The sequence below is a fragment of the Cherax quadricarinatus genome, chromosome 2 (assembly GCF_038502225.1).
Source record: "Cherax quadricarinatus isolate ZL_2023a chromosome 2, ASM3850222v1, whole genome shotgun sequence".
Classification (NCBI taxonomy): domain Eukaryota; kingdom Metazoa; phylum Arthropoda; class Malacostraca; order Decapoda; family Parastacidae; genus Cherax; species Cherax quadricarinatus.
Window position 1 is genome coordinate 29,271,616 of NC_091293.1, and position 19,131 is coordinate 29,290,746.

The 19,131-nt window shown below is 40.8% G+C and overlaps 1 protein-coding gene across 2 annotated transcripts in view; it reads left to right on the plus strand.

Moving 5' to 3' along the window:
• The window catches only part of LOC128691116 (cytochrome P450 302a1, mitochondrial), a 335,719-nt gene that overhangs the window by 217,485 nt on the left and 99,103 nt on the right, over window positions 1-19,131 (plus strand). For both annotated transcript variants that reach the window (XM_070089509.1, XM_053780095.2), the window contains exon 6: window positions 12,491-12,695. In XM_070089509.1, the coding sequence (XP_069945610.1) occupies window positions 12,491-12,695 (205 nt within the window). The remainder of the gene's footprint in view (window positions 1-12,490; window positions 12,696-19,131) is intronic.

Consider the following 19,131-nt stretch of genomic DNA (forward strand, 5'->3'; position numbering starts at 1 on the left):
ATCCTCTCACAAGCGACGAACCTCTCATCAGCCACCAACCTCTCACCAGCGACCAACCTCCCACCAGCGACCAACCTTTCACCAGCCACCAACCTCTCATCAGCGACGAACCTCTCATCAGCCACCAACCTCTCACCAGCGACCAACCTCCCACCAGGGACGAACTTCTCACCAGCCACCAACCTCTCACCAGCGACCGTCCTTCCACTAGCGACCAACCTCCCACTAGGGATCTCTCACGAACGACCAACCTACCACTAGCGACCAACCTCTCACAAGTGACGAACCTTTCACTGGCGACTAACATTTCACCAGTGACCATCTTCCCGTCAGCGAGCAACCTCTCACCAGCCACCAACCTCTCACCAGCCACCAACCTCTCACCAGCCACCAACCTCTCATCAGTCACCAACCTCTCACCAGCGACGAACCTCTTAGCAGCGACCAACCTCTCACCTGCTACCAAATTCCCACTAGGGACCAACCTCTCACCAGCGACCAACCTCCCACCAGCAGCCAAATTGCTTATGAGCCTATCAGAAATGTTTCTTGTATATTGATGTTGCATGTTCGCATATCTACAGTCCTCATGCCGCAAGCCTCGTAAACCACATCTGTCATAAAGCTGTTCCTCATTCACTTTTGTGCCTCGCTTGTTTATGTAATCAGTGTTACTATGTAATTCAGGAGTTTATTAAGTGGTATGGCCTGAGCGGCTAGTTTATGAGGCTACCACTCATCCTGCGAGCGGTAGCGCAAAAATCACTATTGCAGAGGTCACTATGTGTCTTTGTCAGACACATCTGAGAACTGTTACATCACTAGTGAGAATTATTAGTCATTTCATATTTCACAATTACTTTAAATAACTGTTGTTCGCAGTACAGTAAGGAATACAATTTAAAGAAAATTGACATTCAGGGTCCTGGAGTATCTAGAATCACAGGTGAATATCCGGGATGTGTAGGTTAATATGTTACAAAGAGGTCCTGAACATCCCTGATATTCGGTGATAAAATACTCGGAATGGTAAGGAAAATTTAAGTATACTTGGAGAGGGTTTCCGGGGTCAACGCCCCCGAGGCCCTGTCTGTGACCAGGTCTCGCGGTGGATCAGGGCCTGATCAACCAGACTGTTACTGTTGGCCGCAGTAACAGCGATGTTGCCTACAATAGTCAGGATACTAAGGAATAGCCATAATAAGTAATAATATCTAGAATTTTTGTACGCAGTATTTAAGACTGTATGAAGGAAGTCTTCTAAACATGATATGGAAATTTCTGGAACTTTCCAGGACGTACGGTAGTTTAGGCTGAAAGTGAGCAAATTCGACTCTTTTTATTAATACGATGGTTTACATATAATTTCAGTGTTTGAATATGTATTAGCCACTTGATCAACGTAATCTGGTGTAGCACTTGACTATATGCAATGATCAGATGCAACTTATGGCTGACTATCATTTTTTATTATTGTTCCGTGACTTGCTTTCTGGAAGCCTCGGAGGAGGTGCCCTCCACCTACCCTACACCACGTGGGGGGATGTGAAAGGACTGGATACCGGGGTGACAAACGGTGCCATTCTGAGTGGGACAGATTGGAGTCAAACGCTACCTTCCTCTGAGAAAACTTCCTCTCAGTCAGCCTATTGCTGCTCTTGTAACACTGCATAAGCTCCTGATGACACACAAAGACGTGTGCAAGAACAAGATCTTAAGATAATTTTTTTCATGCATCCGTGGCTTGTCTTGCGTTGTTAAGATCATGTTATATATATATATATATATATATAAATATATATATATATATATATATATATATATATATATATATATATATATAAATATATATATATATATATATATATATATATATATATATATATATATATATATATATATATATATATATATATATATATATCAGTAGTAGTAATCAGTTACCAGTAACCAGTGTACCAGTAGATGACTCACTACCAACCGTCTCTGCCTGAGTCACTGTCTGTATTCATATTGTGCTGACCACAGCAGTATTCAAAGACCCCCTCACATATGGGTACTGTGGGCGGCCAGTCAGTTATACGAGAGTGAGCAAGGAGATAGGCAGGCTGTTGGGCGCTCCCCACATTATCTGTAATTATATATACTACCAGCCTATGTGAGTATTACTTTACCCTATCCATGTATCGAACTCCCACATGATAAATGGTGGCAGCAGTGGGATTGAACTCTTGGATAGTCAAGGTCCATCTGGCTAACCTTCCAGTAGGTTGTTTGTTCTGGAATAAAGGTATCAGTGGAGCATGGTCTGTCAAGACATGAACAGAGTACTGATAAATAATGTCTCGGAAGTGCTTTAAAGACCATACTATTGCTAAAGCTTCTTGCTCAGTTATTGTATAATTACGTTCAGCCTTCGTAAGGACTCGGCTAGCAAATGCAACTGCGTTGTACTTGCCATCTCTAGTTTGTATTAGTTGTATGTCGGGACGACATACGTTAACGTCGCCGAGCTCTCAGTAGTAGTAACCAGTTACCAGTAACCAGTGTACCAGTAGATGACTCACTACCAACCGTCTCTGCCTGAGTCACTGTCTGTATTCATATTGTGCTGACCACAGCAGTATTCAAAGACCCCCTCACATATGGGTACTGTGGGCGGCCAGTCAGTTATACGAGAGTGAGCAAGGAGATAGGCAGGCTGTTGGGCGCTCCCCACATTATCTGTAATTATACGTACTACCAGCCTACATGAGTATTACTTTACCCTATCCTCGTATCGAACTCCCACATGATATATATATATATATATATATATATATATATATATATATATATATATATATATATATATATATATATATATATATATATATATATATATATGCATATATATATATATATATATATATATATATATATATATATATATATATATATATATATATATATATATATATATATATATATATATATATATATATGCAAAACAACCACTCTGAAAGAATAGAGAAATTCCAAGCGCTTCGTGAGTAGTCACGAAAGCGCTTGGAATTTCTCTATTCTTTCAGAGTGGTTGTTTTGCATATTCTGAAATCACCTGTTTACTGTGATCTTATTGCATATATATATATATATATATATATATATATATATATATATATATATATATATATATATATATATATATATATATATATATATATATATATTGCTACATATATATATATATATATATATATATATATATATATATATATATATATATATATATATATATATATATATATATATATATATATATAACATGAGCCGTCTCCTACCAATGTAGGCTTACTCATTCCATCACCATCTTGCTACAAACACCGACATCATAGCTCGGATGTCCCTCTGTACTGCAATATATCCACTCTTGCTTCAGAATGTACGTTCTGTACTTCTCTCCTCCAGAATTCAAGTCGGGCTAGCTGGTTTTCCTGAATCCCTTCATAAATATTTTCCTCTTAATACTCTAACTGCACATCAACTCATAAAAACCACTTTCCTCCACTCATTCCTTTTCAATACAATTACACGCTTGTTGGATGTTCAAGCCTCTTGTATGCAAAACCTCTTTTACCTCCTCTCTTCGGCCTTTTCTAGGACGACCCGCACCTCGCCTTCCCTCCACTGTACATTTATACACCGTCCAAGCAAACCATCGTATTCTTTTCCATTCTCTCTAAATGTCAAAATCATCTCGATAATAACTCGTCAACTCTCTGACTAATACTTTTAGTAACCTCACACTTCCTAATCTTCCAGCTACGAGTTTTTTTGCATAATATTCACAACACACTTTGCTCTCACACACGGCATCTCCACTGCCTCCAGCCTCCTCCTCGCTGCAACATTTAAAATTCATGCTACACACCCATATAAGAGTGTTGGTGCCAATACACTCTGATACATGTACATTTACCTTGTTGCCTCCATGGATAACGCTCTTTGTCTCCACAGGTACCTTGATGAAACTACCTTTCGTCAGTTCTATGGTTCACTTTATCTTTCATAGACCCGTTCGCCGAGAAGTCCACTCTCAAAATCTGAACACATTTATTTCCACCATACTCCATCCTAATTTAATATCCAGTCTTTCACTACCTAAATATTTTCTTACCCTCATCACCCTGCTCTTTACTATGCTCGCTTTTAATTTTCTTCTTTTACACACCCTATAAAATTAGTATACCAACACTTGCAACTTCTCTTCAAAATCTCCCAGAACACGGTGTCATCGACAGAAAACAACTGTGACAACTCTCACTCTTTATAAGATTCTTTATCTTTCTATCCAACACCTCTCTCCAACACCCTAGTCATTCACTTTTATCACAACCCCATTTATAAAGATGTTAAACAACCATGTTGACATCACGCATCCCTTTCTAAAGCCTATTTTTCCTGGAAAATCATTTTCTTTTCTCTTACATTCTCTAACCTGAGCCTCACTATCCCCGTAAAAACCCTTAACTGCTTTAAGTAACCTACCATCTTGAAACATCTGCCACATTGCTTCCCTCTCATTTGCGTTTTCTAAATCAGTAATGGCAATAAAAACTTCCTTCTTATCTATATATTCTTATATATTTTAATGTAGACACTTGGAATGTACATTCCCTACCCTTCCTTTGACAATCTTCATATCTGGCCTCTGTCTTACTTTTCATTCTTTTATTAATAATTCTATTATACATTTTATCTGGGATACTAAACCAGACTTATTCCTCTATAATTCTTACGCTCTCTTTCATCCTCTTTGCCTTTATACGGTGGAAATATCTACGCTCTGCCAGTCCATAGGTACTTTCCTCCTTTTCATATATTTATTGAACAAATGCACTAACCCTTCCAAAACTATATCCCCACCTGTTTCTAATATTTCTGTCTTGATCCCATTAATCCCAGCTGCGCTGCTTTAGCCTTTTCATTTTACTCACTACCACACACACCTTCCCCACACTTACAACTGGCTCCTCCTCACTCCTAAATGATGTTAAGCCTCCCTGTTCAATACACGAACCACTGCTTCCCCTTCTATTCATCAACATTGAACAGATTCTCAAAATATTTCCTCGAACTTCCCAATGCCTTCACTTTCCCATCTAATAAATCCCTTCTTTCGTTTATAACGGTTAAATCCATTCATTCCCTAGGCTTTCTCATCTTATAAATCTAACTTTTAAACTTTTTCTTATTTTCAACAAATTTGTTGACAAAACCTCACCCACTCTTTTATCTGCTCTCGTAACCTCTCCTTTATTCTCCACATACTCCAACGTCCTTATATCACTTCTGATTTGTAAAATCCTCTCATGCTAGCTTTTTCTCCCTTACCAGTTTCTTTACCTCGTCATTCCACCAATTGCTCTCCTTCTCCACCCACTCTGCTATATCTGTAAACTTCTGGTGCACACTCGAGCAATGCACTCGTAAATCTACTCTGTACCTCTTCGACCTCTTCCTCATTACCTGTACCATCACTAGCCCATCTTTCTTCCAAAAGTTCCTTATATCTTACCCTAACTTCCTCCTAACTTCTCTCTTACTCACTAATGATATTATCTTTGTACCCTATCTAGCTCTTACTCTCACTGTAGCTACAACTAAGTAATGATCTGATATATCTGTTGCCCCTTAACAAAAAAGTACATTCAGAAGTCTACATATCAACATTTTATCTACTAATACATAATCTAACAAACTACTGTCATCACTCCCTATATTATATCTCGTGTACTTATTGATCCCCTCTTCCTTACAATGCGTATTAATTATTACCTAACCGCTTTCTACACGAAGTTCAGTTAAAGGCTCCCAATGGTTCCCTGGCATCCCAAGCTTGCCTGCTACGCCCCATACAACAGTTTCTCAGAGCTCTCTGAACACTCTATGTGCCTCTTTCCCTGGTACTTAAACACTTATTATGACCCTCTTTTCGCAAACCACCCTTATTTTAATCTACTTAATGCTTGAATTTATGCATTTATATTACCTCTTTTACTTCCATAGCTAATCATTCAACATTTCTGCCCACTGAAAATGTATCTCTTTGTTCTTTGTTTCGCTTAGAGCTAGGACAACCAACTTCTCTTCATTCACATTACTCACAATCAACTTTTTCCTGTCATCTGTATTACATCTTAAAATAATTTATAAAGGAGAAGGGGTTATCTGCCCCTTCCTCCCCATATTTTAGTGGCCTCTTACGACACATGGATAGCGGAGGAAGGATTCTTTTCCACTTCCCAAAAAGAGGAAAGGAAATAATATATACTTTATAAACAATGAGTGACATGCATCTCACAGTGTATAATATCCTTACTGTGTAATCAGAAGTATGGTAAGTTGTGGAAAATCATTATATTAGTTATATTAATATATTTCCCTTTTGCATGGTAAGAATTACGTTAATTTTTCAAACTAAGAAACATTCTTAATAAATAAGAATCTAAAAAAGTTCATAGCTTGGCAGAACTTCATATTTCACGCACCAATATTCCCTGTGGTAAAGTTTAGTTCACTTTCTACCACTCTCAGTGGGGAGAGAAATTCACAAGTTTCTGTTACAGCCTGCAACGCGAAACACAGTTTTCTGTGTTTGTTTCCTTGCTCGTTTGTATTCTGTCCACAAAATAACATCTACCTTTATATATATATATATATATATATATATATATATATATATATATATATATATATATATATATATATATATATATATATATATATATATATATATATATATATATATATATATATATGTATATATATATATGTATATATAGGGAGGTACCACCTCTATAGCTGAAATGGGGACCCTCATCCTCAGAGAAGACAATAAACGTACCTCAGGGGAAACTCAAGGTTCTCCCCGGAGCTGTTTGAATATTTTCTTCTCCTACCACCCCCTATACATTTTTTATTCTATGTGAACATTTATATATATATATATATATTTATATAGATATATATTTATATATATATATTTATATATATATATATATATATTTATATATATATATGTATATATATATATATGTATATATACATACATATGTATATATATATATATATATATATATATATATATATATATATATATATATATATATATGTATATATATATATATATATATATATATATATATATATATATATATATATATATATATATATATATATATATATATATATATATATACATACTTACATATGCACGCACACATACACACACATATGCACACACACACATACAAATATATATATATATATATATATATATATATATATATTCATATGCAGAACAACCACTGTGAAAAAATAGCTTATGGACAAGTCCATAGTCGACGGGAATATAATAGAATCATGTTTCATAAATTGTAGTTTTGAAAATAATATGAATGTTTCTCTTGGTTTTTATAAATTGCATTTATTTATAATTAATAAAATCTGGGAAGAATTTATGGTACACTAGGCAATTTTTTTTTGGTAGAGTATAAGCTGTGTTTCACGTCTCACTGTCTACTTACCTTCATCATCATAAAAAGTCAGGTGTTGTTGTAGGGTGGCAGTGAGGTGTAGTCTCGTCCTTATATGCCTTCCTGTTAACCTTTTATTTTTATAGTTCCTTGATAATGTGAGAAGTCACCAGAGCACTTTTAATTTGCCCATTTTTTCTCAGTGGTTGTTCTGAATATTGTGGAATCACCTGTTTACTGTGATGTTATTGCATATATGTATATATATATATATATATATATATATATATATATATATATATATATATATATATATATATATATATATATATATATATATATATATATATATATATATATATATATATATATATATGTCGTGCCGAATAGGCAGAACTTGCGATCTTGGCTTAAATAGGAACGCTCATCTTGCCATATAGGACAAGTGAAAATTTGTGTATGCAATAATTTCGCCAAAATCATTCTGAACCTAACGAAAAAAATATATTTCACTGTGTTTGTTTAATATTAAATTATTGTAAACAAATCTAAAATATATTTATTTGGGTTAGGCTAAAATAAATTGTTCTTGTTATAATAAGGTTAGGTAAGTTTTCTAAGATTCTTTTGGATCAAAATTAAAAATTTGTACATTAACATTAATGAAAAAATATATCTTTAAACGTATAAGAGAAAATTTTAGAAAGGACTTAATTTTAAATGAGTTCTTGCTAATTGACCAGTTTTACATATTCGGCACGTCATATATATATATATATATATATATATATATATATATATATATATATATATATATATATATATATATATATATATATATATATATATAAATATATATATATATATATATATATATATATATATATATATATATATATATATATATATATATATATATATATATATATATATATATATTAGTTTTATTAACACAACGGCCTACTCCGATGGCCAGAAAAAGAAAATATTTCATCATCATTCACTCCATCACTGTCTTGCCAGAGCCGCGCTTACACTACAGTTATAAAACTGTAACGTTAACCCCCCTTCTTCAGAGTGCCAGCACTGTACTTCCCATCTCTAGGACTCGAGTCGGGCCTGCCGGTTTCCCTAAATTCATTCATAAATGTTACTTTGCTAAAACTCCAGCAGCATGTGAAGTCCTAAAAACCATTTGTCTCCATTCACTCCTACCAAATACGCTTGCTTCCTGGAAGTCCAAGCCCCTCTCACACAACCCCCTCCCCCGCCTTCCCTCAACTACAGAACTATACACTCTCAAAGTCATTCTATTTCGTTCCATTCTCTCGACATGTCCAAACCACCTCAACAAACCCTCCTCATCCCTCTCGATAATAGTTTTAGTAATCCCACACCTCCTAATTTCCAAACTACGAATTCTCTGCATTATATTCACACCACACATTGCCCTCAGCCATGGCATCTCCACTGCCTCCAGCCTTCTGCTTGTAGCAACATTCATCACCCATGCTTCGCACCCATAAAAGAGTGTTGGTATTGCTATACTCTCATACATTTCTCTCTTTGCTTCCATGGACAAAGTTCTTTGTCTCCACAAACTCCTAAGTGCACCACTCACCTTTTCCCCCTCATCAATACTTTGATTCACCTCATCCTTCATAGACCCATGTGCTAACACGTCCCTACCAAACTCATCCACAAACCTCAGCAATTTCTCTTCAGACTCTCCCAAAAGCAGTGTCGTCAGCAAAGAGCAACTCTGACAACTCCCACTTTGTGTTAGATTCTTTATCCTTTAACCCCACACCTCTTGTCAACACCCGAGCATTCACTTCTTTAACAATCCCATCTATAAATATACTGAACATCCATGGTGACATCACACATCCTTGTCTAAGGCCTACTTTTACCGGGAAATAATCTCCCTCTCTCCTACATGCTCTAACCTGAGCCTCACTGTCCTCGTGAAAACTCTTCACTGCTTTCAGTAGCCTACCTCATATTCCATACATTTGCAACATCTGCCACATTGCGCCCCTCCCCCTATCCACTCTGTAATACGTATTTTCCAAATCCATAAATGCTACAAAAACCTCTTTATGCTTATCTAAATACTGTTCACCTATAAGTTTCACTGTAAACAATTGGTCTACACCCTCCATATCCTTTCTTAAAGCCTCCTTGATCATCTTCTATCCTACTCTACATCTTACTCTTAATTCTTTCAATAATTTCTCTACCATACTCTTTACTAGGTATACTCAACAGATTTATTCCCCTATAATTTTTGCCCTCTCTTTTGTCCCCGTTGCCTTTATACAGTGGAACTATGCATGCTCTCTGCCAATCACTATGTGCCTTACCCTATTCCATACATTTATTAAATAAAAGCACCAACCACTCAAAGCCTATATCTACACCTGGTTTTAATATTTCTATCTATATCACATCAATCTGAGCTGCCTTACCCCCTTTCGTTCTATCCACTGCCTCACGAACTTCCCCCACATTCACTACTGGCTCTTCCTCACTCCTGCAAAATGTTATTCCTCCTCGCCCTATACACGAAATCACTGTTTCCTTATCCTCATCAACATTTAACAGTTCCTCAACATATTTCTTCCATCTTCCTGAAATCTCTACTCTCCATTTAGTAACTCTTCTCTCCCGTTTTTAACTGTCAAATCCATTCGTTTCCTAGGCGGCTTCCTCAATTTATTAATCTCACTCCAAAACTTATTCTTATTTTCAACAAAATTTGTTGATAAAATCTCACTCACTCTCTCATTTGCTCTCTTTTTACTTTGCTTCACCATTCTTTTAACCTCTCTTTTTCTCTCCATATACTCTTTCCTCCTTGCATCACTTCTACTTTGTAGAAACCTCTCATATGCTAACTTTTTCTCCCTTACTACTTTCTTTACATCATCATTTCACCAATCGCTCTTCTTCCCTCCCACACCCACTTTCCTGTAACCACAAATTTCTGCTGAACACTAACAGTATATTCTCAAACCTACCCCATACATCTTCGACTCCATTGCCTAAACTCTCACTAGCCCATCTATACTCCAATAGTTGCTTATATCTTACTTGAATTGTCTCCTCCATTAATTTTTAAAGCTTCGCCTCTTTTTTACGTGCTGCTTCTATTTTCATTGTATCCCATCAACATTTTACTCTCACTGTCGATATACCTAGAAAGTGATTTATATATATATATATATATATATATATATATATATATATATATATATATATATATATATATATATATATATATATATATATATATATAGTATATATATAGTATATATATATATATATATATATATATATATATATATATATATATATATATATATATATATATATATATATATATATATATATATAAAGCAATTATTAGCAAGAACTCATTTAAAATTAAGTCCTTTCTATAAAAAATTCTTGTACGTTTGAAGATATTTTGTTTCATTTACATTAATGTAAAAATTAATAATTGTGTACCAAAAGAAACTTAGAAAACTTACCTAACCTTATTATGACAAGCACAATTTAATTTAGCCTAATTTAACTAAATTTAACTAAATATATTTTTTGATATGTGTGCAATAATTTAGTAATAAACAAATACAATAAAATAAATTTTTTTGTGCATTGTTGCAGAAATGAGTAGGAGGTCCCATTCTTGCCATACATACATGTATACATGGCATGCATACATACTTACATACATACATACATACATTACATACGTACATAAATATATACATACATTATATACATACACGCATTCATTTATATATACATGTATATATGCATTCAGGCAGAGAGAGATGGAAATGCTTGAGGTGTTTCAACTCCTGCTGGTGTTTTACAGAGACCTGAGCCAGCACCGGCTCCATCTCTTACTCGTTCTGTAATCGTTTGAAAAAAAAAAGACCCATGAAGAGTTGAAAGGCATCAAGCTTACTCTCTCTCTCTCTCTCTCTCTCTCTCCCTCTCTCTCTCTCTCGTTGCGGCTGATTGCAAACTCTCTTATCACTTTGTGACTTTGAGGCTGAGCAAACTTTCCTCAGAATATATTTATGGTCTCCATGCTCGATTTTTTTATTGTGTTTACGGGGAAGCGCTAAACCTTTATGTGTCATACAGCCCGGATGGGGGGGGGGGACCTTAACTACCGGGAACGCTTGGAAGTACTCGACTTGTACTCACTGGAGCGCAGCGAAAGAGATACATCATAATCTACACCTGGAAGATCCTGGAGTGACTGTTTCCTAATTTGCATACAAAAATCACTTCCTACGAAAGCGAAAGACTTGGCAGGCGATGCAACATACCCCTAAGAGAAAACACAATAAGTGTTCAGGGCCCAAGACTGTTCAACGGCCTACCACCACCCATAAGGGGAATTACCAATAGATCCCTGGTTGTCTCCATGAGGGAGCTGGACAGATACCTAAAGTCAGTGCCGGATCAGCCGGGCTGTGGTTCGTACGTTGGACTACGTGCGGCAAGCAGTAACAGCCTCGTTGATCAAGCCTTGATCCACCAGGAGGCCTGGTCATTGGACCGGGCCGCGGGGGCGTTAATCCCCGGAATATCCTCCAGGTAGACTCCAGGTAGTGTGGCTGTGATCTATGTTGTTAACAAGAGATCATTACCAGCATCAACACACATCTCTTGATATATGTTTCCCTCGAGGAATCACTCATTCTTCACTCGTACTACTTTATTTTTGGTCTCTCTCTCTCTCTCTCTCTCTCTCTCTCTCTCTCTGTCTCTCTCTCTCTCTGTCTCTCTCTCTTCATTATTATCTTTCATCTCCAGTGTTGCATGTCAGTTTTAGTTTTATCTCGTTTTGTCACTTATTATTTTTTTTTCACTTACCAAGTGTTTCCTGCCCTTCCTCCTATGATCCTTGTGAATTCGTAATGATACTATTACTTTCCTTGCCACAGCTGTTGGGGTGGTGACCCTGGGCACCCGTCTGGGTTGTCTGGAGCACGTGCACACCGCCCACACCGCCCGTGCTGACGTAATCATCAAAGCCAACGAAGACACACTAGAGCTCCTGGGCAAATCATTCTTTACACCTCCGCTCTACAAGGTCTTCCCCACCAGGTCCTACCAACGTCTAGCAAGAGCCCAAGATACCATCACCAGGTTCGTTCCCACCACCAGATTTTATCCCTCTAGAGTTGTCAGTAGCAAACATTTCAGTTTTTAAGCGTCTTTGTTGTAATGGTCCACTTACGTTTAGATATTCTCGATAATGAAGGTTTTTGGCAGAACTCCATCTTAGGAGTGGGAGGATGCCTCGATGCCGGTGAAGGGCTGTTGATCCAAGGAAATGCAACACTGCTCCCTTTCCTTGGATTCAACCTGAATACTTCCCATTCTTCATGAACAAACAATACTAATTCGTGATTACTTGACTTTTATATCTTTAATTTTATATTTTTTTGTAAAACTTAAAATAAAAGCGAATATTATTATAAATGTTTATTATATCACATAAATTCTGTAGCAGGAACTTTAATTTTTATGAAATTTTAGATAAACTGAGTTACATTTTAAAGGGGGTTTATCATAAGAGTATGAGAAGGGAAGGAGGGAGTGAAGGAGAGAGGGGAATAAGGAAGGAAGGAAGGGGAGACGAAGGCAAAGGAAATGGTGAAAGGGCTGCCAGCCTCCCGACAATCATATCATGCACATACACTTGCTTCTACTATTATTATTTACACTGCCTTTTAGCACTCCAACTGCCTCTCACCGAGGCAGTGTGATGCAAAGAAAAGAACTCTTGCCATCCCTCGTACCAGAGATGTTTACCCAGTTGGATTCAAACATTACACTCCAATAATCACCCCTGGGCTAGCAACATTATACACATAGGGAGTCCGTGATGTGGGCAACAACACCCAAGCTGAGGATACCATTGCACGATGATTTATGTTTAATACACATTTCACACCATTTTCCACGTGGTTACCACTGGACATTCACTCAACGTTACTGACAAGGAGGACGTAATGTCGACGGGTATGTGCACTACGTCTCACCCAGCGAAACGTTGCTCCAATAAAAGCATGTTTCACAAGTTTGTGTCTTTGTCCACGTTAATGACTATAAAAAATATAGACTCGAATATCCACGGCTTAAAATCTGCTACAGTGATTTAGGGAGACAAAGTAATATTATAGATGGTATGGAGACGAATGAGCAACAGCTCAAAACTTGGGGAACAAAATATGGTCTGGTGAGGAAGAACCTTAAAGATGACCTAAGGTCAGCAACAGCAGCAACTCCAGCTCACTGAAGACAACACCAGAACCTTGAAACAACTGCGCACAGCTGGTAGAACCATCAATACTTGGTCATTATAATTACTCTTATTAACAGTCCTACTTCCTTATAACTGCTGAGACTAGCAATACCTGCTCAATAAAAATGATTGGACTAATAATCCTACTTCATTATAACGACTAAGACTTAGAATTCTGCTTTATTATAACTGCTACGGTTAACTCTCCTGTTTAATTATAAGTACCAAGACTAATAACCCTGTTTCATTAAATCTGATACGAATAACAGTCCTGCGACATTATTACTGTGAGGACTAATATTATTTTCATGTAAGTGTTGGGACTAAAAATCAAGCTTCATTAAAAATGCTAAGACTAACAATACTGCATTATTAAAACTGCTAGAACTAATAGCGCTTGCTCATTATCACTTCTTTTACTAAAAAAAACCTGCGTTATTATACCCACTAAGGCTAATAGTCCTACGTCATTATAACTGCTTTAACTAGCAATCTTAAATAATCAAATCAAACTACGGTACGAGTGGGGATCGAACTCATGGCAAGTGAGTCATGAAACACCAGGCCAATTATTTGAGAATGAGCTGTTTATTGACCTCTAATCCCTTTACAGACGGTACCTTGATATTTTTGAAGGGCTCTTGATCACAAGAATTGGAGCTAACCTCTCTTTCTACAAATCAAACTTGATTACCCCCCATTCCCTAGGAGCTGTATGACATTTGCTTCTTATTTAACGTTTCGGCAAGTAAATAAAATCATCATGTAAATAACACTTCCCTCTACGTGCTCAGAGTTACCCCATAAAATTACTAATATAAACATTACTCTTTACTGAGTGACTTCCAGACCTGGAGTTGAGCAAGTAACACAAGAAATGCTGAGGAGATTGTTGTATACCGCATCATCTACTAAATGATCCTCTGTGTGTTCTGAAGCTGATCAATGGTGTGGAAGCAAGAGCAGAAATAATTCAGTACTTCTGTGCTAGAGGCTTCAACCGCAGGTAATTTGTTTTCCTGCTTGAAGAATTTGCGTCTGAGCAAGCAGGCTGTGTGTTACGCATGAATGAAAAATTTCTCTGGACTCAGCAGCGTCTTGCCGACAGTAATGAAGAAAAAGACACAAGCGCAGAGTAAGATTTTACTGTTACAACGTTTTGCTTTTGTAGAAGTTTATCACTGAACCGACATTATTACTTTGCTCTGCTCCTGCAAGATACCTCAGTTTGTAAAAGGCAATTAAAAAATGATATATGACAAGTATAAGAAGACAATGGTTGATTTGTAGTTATGAAAGAACGAACTTAGTGTTTCTTCCCTCTGATTGAGGCGTAAAGAAGCTTCGATTTTCCCCATGCCAATGATTTCCTTTTATTTTCAAAAAAGAAAAAAAATGTGAATTACTGTATATCATTTCCTGGTGTGTGTGTTCCTGTGTGAGGCGCCTCAAGTATTTCTGTAGCTGAAGTAGCGAAAAATTTCACAATAACTGGTTATAGCTGCTGCTGCTGTACTCCTCCACACAGTGGTCCCGCCACCCTGTGTCCCAGCTGTACCTCCACCCTGTGTCGCAGCTGTACCTCCACCCTGTGTCCCAGCTGTACCTCCACCCTGTGTCCCAGCTGTACCTCCACCCTGTGTCCCAGCTGTACCTCCACCCTGGGTCCCAGCTGTACCTCCACCCTGTGTCCCAGCTGTACCTCCACCCTGTGTCCCAACTGTACCTCCACCCTGTGTCCCAGCTGTACCTCCACCCTGTGTCCCAGCTGTACCTCCACCCTGTGTCCCAGCTGTACCTCCAACCTGTGTCCCAGCTGTTCCTCCACCCTGTGTCCCAGCTTTACCTCCACCCTGTGTCCCAGCTGTACCTCCACCCGGTGTCTCAGCTGTACCTCAACCCTGTGTCCCAGCTGTACCTCCACCCTGTGTCCCAGCTGTACCTCCACCCTGTGTCCCAGCTGTACCTCCACCCTGTGTCCCAGCTGTACCTCCAACCTGTGTCCCAGCTGTACCTCCACCCTGTGTCCCAGCTGTACCTCCACCCTGTGTTCCAGCTGTACCTCCACCCCGTGTCTCAGTTGTACCTCAACTCTGTGTCCCAGCTGTACCTCCACCCTGTGTCCCAGCTGTACCTCCACCCTGTGTCCCAGCTGTACCTCCACCCTGTGTCCCAGCTGTATCTCCAACCTGTGTCCCAGCTGTACCTCCACCCTGTGTCCCAGCTGTACCTCCACCCTGTGTCCCAGCTGTACCTCCACCCTGTGTCTCAGTTGTACCTCAACCCTGTGTCCCAGCTGTACCTCCACCCTGTGTCCCAGCTGTACCTCCAGCCTGTGTCCCAACTGTACCTCCACCCTGTGTCCCAGCTGTACCTACATCCTGTGTCCCAGCTGTACCTCCACCCTGTGTCCCAGCTGTACCTCAACCCTGTGTCCCAGCAGAAGCTCCACCCTGTGTCTCAGCTGTACCTCCACTCTGTGTACCAGCTGTACCTCCACCCAGTGTCCCAGCTGTACCTACAACAAGTGTCCCAGTTGTACCTCCACCCAGTGTCCCAGCTGTACCTCCACCCAGTGTCTCATCTGTACCTCCACCCTGTGTCCCAGCTGTACCTCCACCCAGCGTCCCAGCTGTACCTCCACCCTGTGTCCCAGCTGTACCTCCACACTGTGTACCAGCTGTACCTCCAACTTGTGTCCCAGCTGTACCTCCACCCCGTGTCCCAGCTGTACCTCCACCCTGTGTCTCAGCTGTACCTCTACTATGTGTCCCAGCTGTACCTCCACCCTGTGACCCAGCTGTACTTCCACCCTGTGTCCCAGCTGTACCTCCACCCTGTGTCCCAGCTGTACCTACAACCAGTGTCCCAGTTGTACGTCCACCCAGTGTCCCAGCTGTACCTCCACCCAGTGTACCAGCTGTACCTCCACCCAGTGTCTCACCCGTACCTCCAACCTGTGTCCCAGCTGTACCTCCACCCAGTGTCCCAGCTGTACCTCCACCCTGTGTCCCAGCTGTACCTCCACACTGTGTCTCAGCTGTACCTCCACCTTGTGTCCCAGCTGTACCTCCATCCTGTGTTCCAGCTGTACCTCCACCCTCTGTTTCAGCTGTACCTCCACTATGTGTCCCAGCTGTACCTCCACCCTGTGTCCCAGCTATACCTCCACCATGTGTCTCAGCTGTACCTCCACACTGTGTACCAGCTGTACCTCCAACTTGTGTCCCAGCTGTACCTCCACCCCGTGTCCCAGCTGTACCTCCACCCTGTGTCCCAGCTGTACCTCCACCCAATGTCCCAGCTATACCTCCACCCAGTGTCTCAGCTATACATCTGCCCAGTGTCCCAGTTGTACCTCCACCCTGTGTCCAGGCTGTACCTCCACCCTGTGTCCCAGCTGTACCTCCACACTGTGTCCCAGCTGTACCTCCACCTTGTGTCCCAGCTGTATCTCCATCCCGTGTTCCAGCTGTACCTCCACCCTGTGTCTCAGCTGTACATCTACTCTGTGTCCCAGCTGTACCTCCACCCTGTGACCCAGCTGTACCTCCACCCTGTGTCCCAGCTGTATCTCCACCCTGTGTCCCAGCTATACCTCCACCATGTGTCTCAGCTGTACCTCCACCTAATGTCCCAGCTGTACCTCCACCCGGTGTCCCAGCTGTACCTCCACCCAATGTCCCAGCTATACCTCCACCCAGTGTCTCAGCTATACATCCGCCCAGTGTCTCAGTTGTACCTCCACCCTGTGTCCAGGCTGTACCTCCACCCAATGTCCCATCTGTACCTCCACCCAGGGTCCCAACTGTACCTCCACCCTGTGTCCCAGTTGTATATCCACCCTGTGTCCCAGCTGTACCTCCACCCTGTGTCTCAGCTGTACCTCCACTCTGTGTTCCAGCTGTACCTCCACCTTGTGTCCCATCTGTACCTTCACCCGGTGTCTCAGCTGTACCTCCACTCTGTGTCTCTGCTGTACCTCCACCTTGTGTCCCAGCTGTACCTCCATCCTGTGACCCAGCTGTACCTCCACCCTGTGTCCCAGCTGTACCTCCACACTGTGTCCCAGCTGTACATCCACCCTGTGTCTCAGCTGTACCTCCACCCTGTGTCCCAGCTGTTCCACCATCCAGCGTCCCAGCTGTACCTCCACCCTGTGTCCCAGCTGTACCTCCACCCTGTGTCCCAGCTGTACCTCCACACTGTGTACCAGCTGTACCTCCAACTTGTGTCCCAGCTGTACCTCCACCCCGTGTCCCAGCTGTACCTCCACCCTGTGTCTCAGCTGTACCTCTACTATGTGTCCCAGCTGTACCTCCACCCTGTGACCCAGCTGTACTTCCACCCTGTGTCCCAGCTGTACCTCCACCCTGTGTCCCAGCTGTACCTACAACCAGTGTCTCAGTTGTACGTCCACCCAGTGTCCCAGCTGTACCTCCACCCAGTGTACCAGCTGTACCTCCACCCAGTGTCTCACCCGTATCTCCAACCTGTGTCCCAGCTGTACCTCCACCTTGTGTCCCAGCTGTACCTCCATCCAGTGTTCCAGCTGTACCTCCACCCTGTGTTTCAGCTGTACCTCCACCATGTGTCCCAGCTGTACCTCCACCCTGTGTCCCAGCTATACCTCCACCATGTGTCTCAGCTGTACCTCCACACTGTGTACCAGCTGTACCTCCACCCAATGTCCCAGCTATACCTCCACCCCGTGTCTCAGCTATACATCCGCCCAGTGTCCCAGTTGTACCTCCACCCTGTGTCCAGGCTGTACCTCCACCTTGTGTCCCAGCTGTACCTCCACCCTGTGACCCAGCTGTACCTCCACCCTGTGTCCCAGCTGTATCTCCACCCTGTGTCCCAGCTATACCTCCACCATGTGTCTCAGCTGTACCTCCACCTAATGTCCCAGCTGTACCTCCACCCGGTGTCCCAGCTGTACCTCCACCCAATGTCCCAGCTATACCTCCACCCAGTGTCTCAGCTATACATCCGCCCAGTGTCTCAGTTGTACCTCCACCCTGTGTCCAGGCTGTACCTCCACCCAATGTCCCATCTGTACCTCCACCCAGGGTCCCAACTGTACCTCCACCCTGTGTCCCAGTTGTATCTCCACCCTGTGTCCCAGCTGTACCTCCACCCTGTGTCTCAGCTGTACCTCCACTCTGTGTCCCAGCTGTACCTGCTCCTTGTGTCCCATCTGTACCTTCACCCGGTGTCTCAGCTGTACCTCCACCCTGTGTCTCTGCTGTACCTCCACCTTGTGTCCCAGCT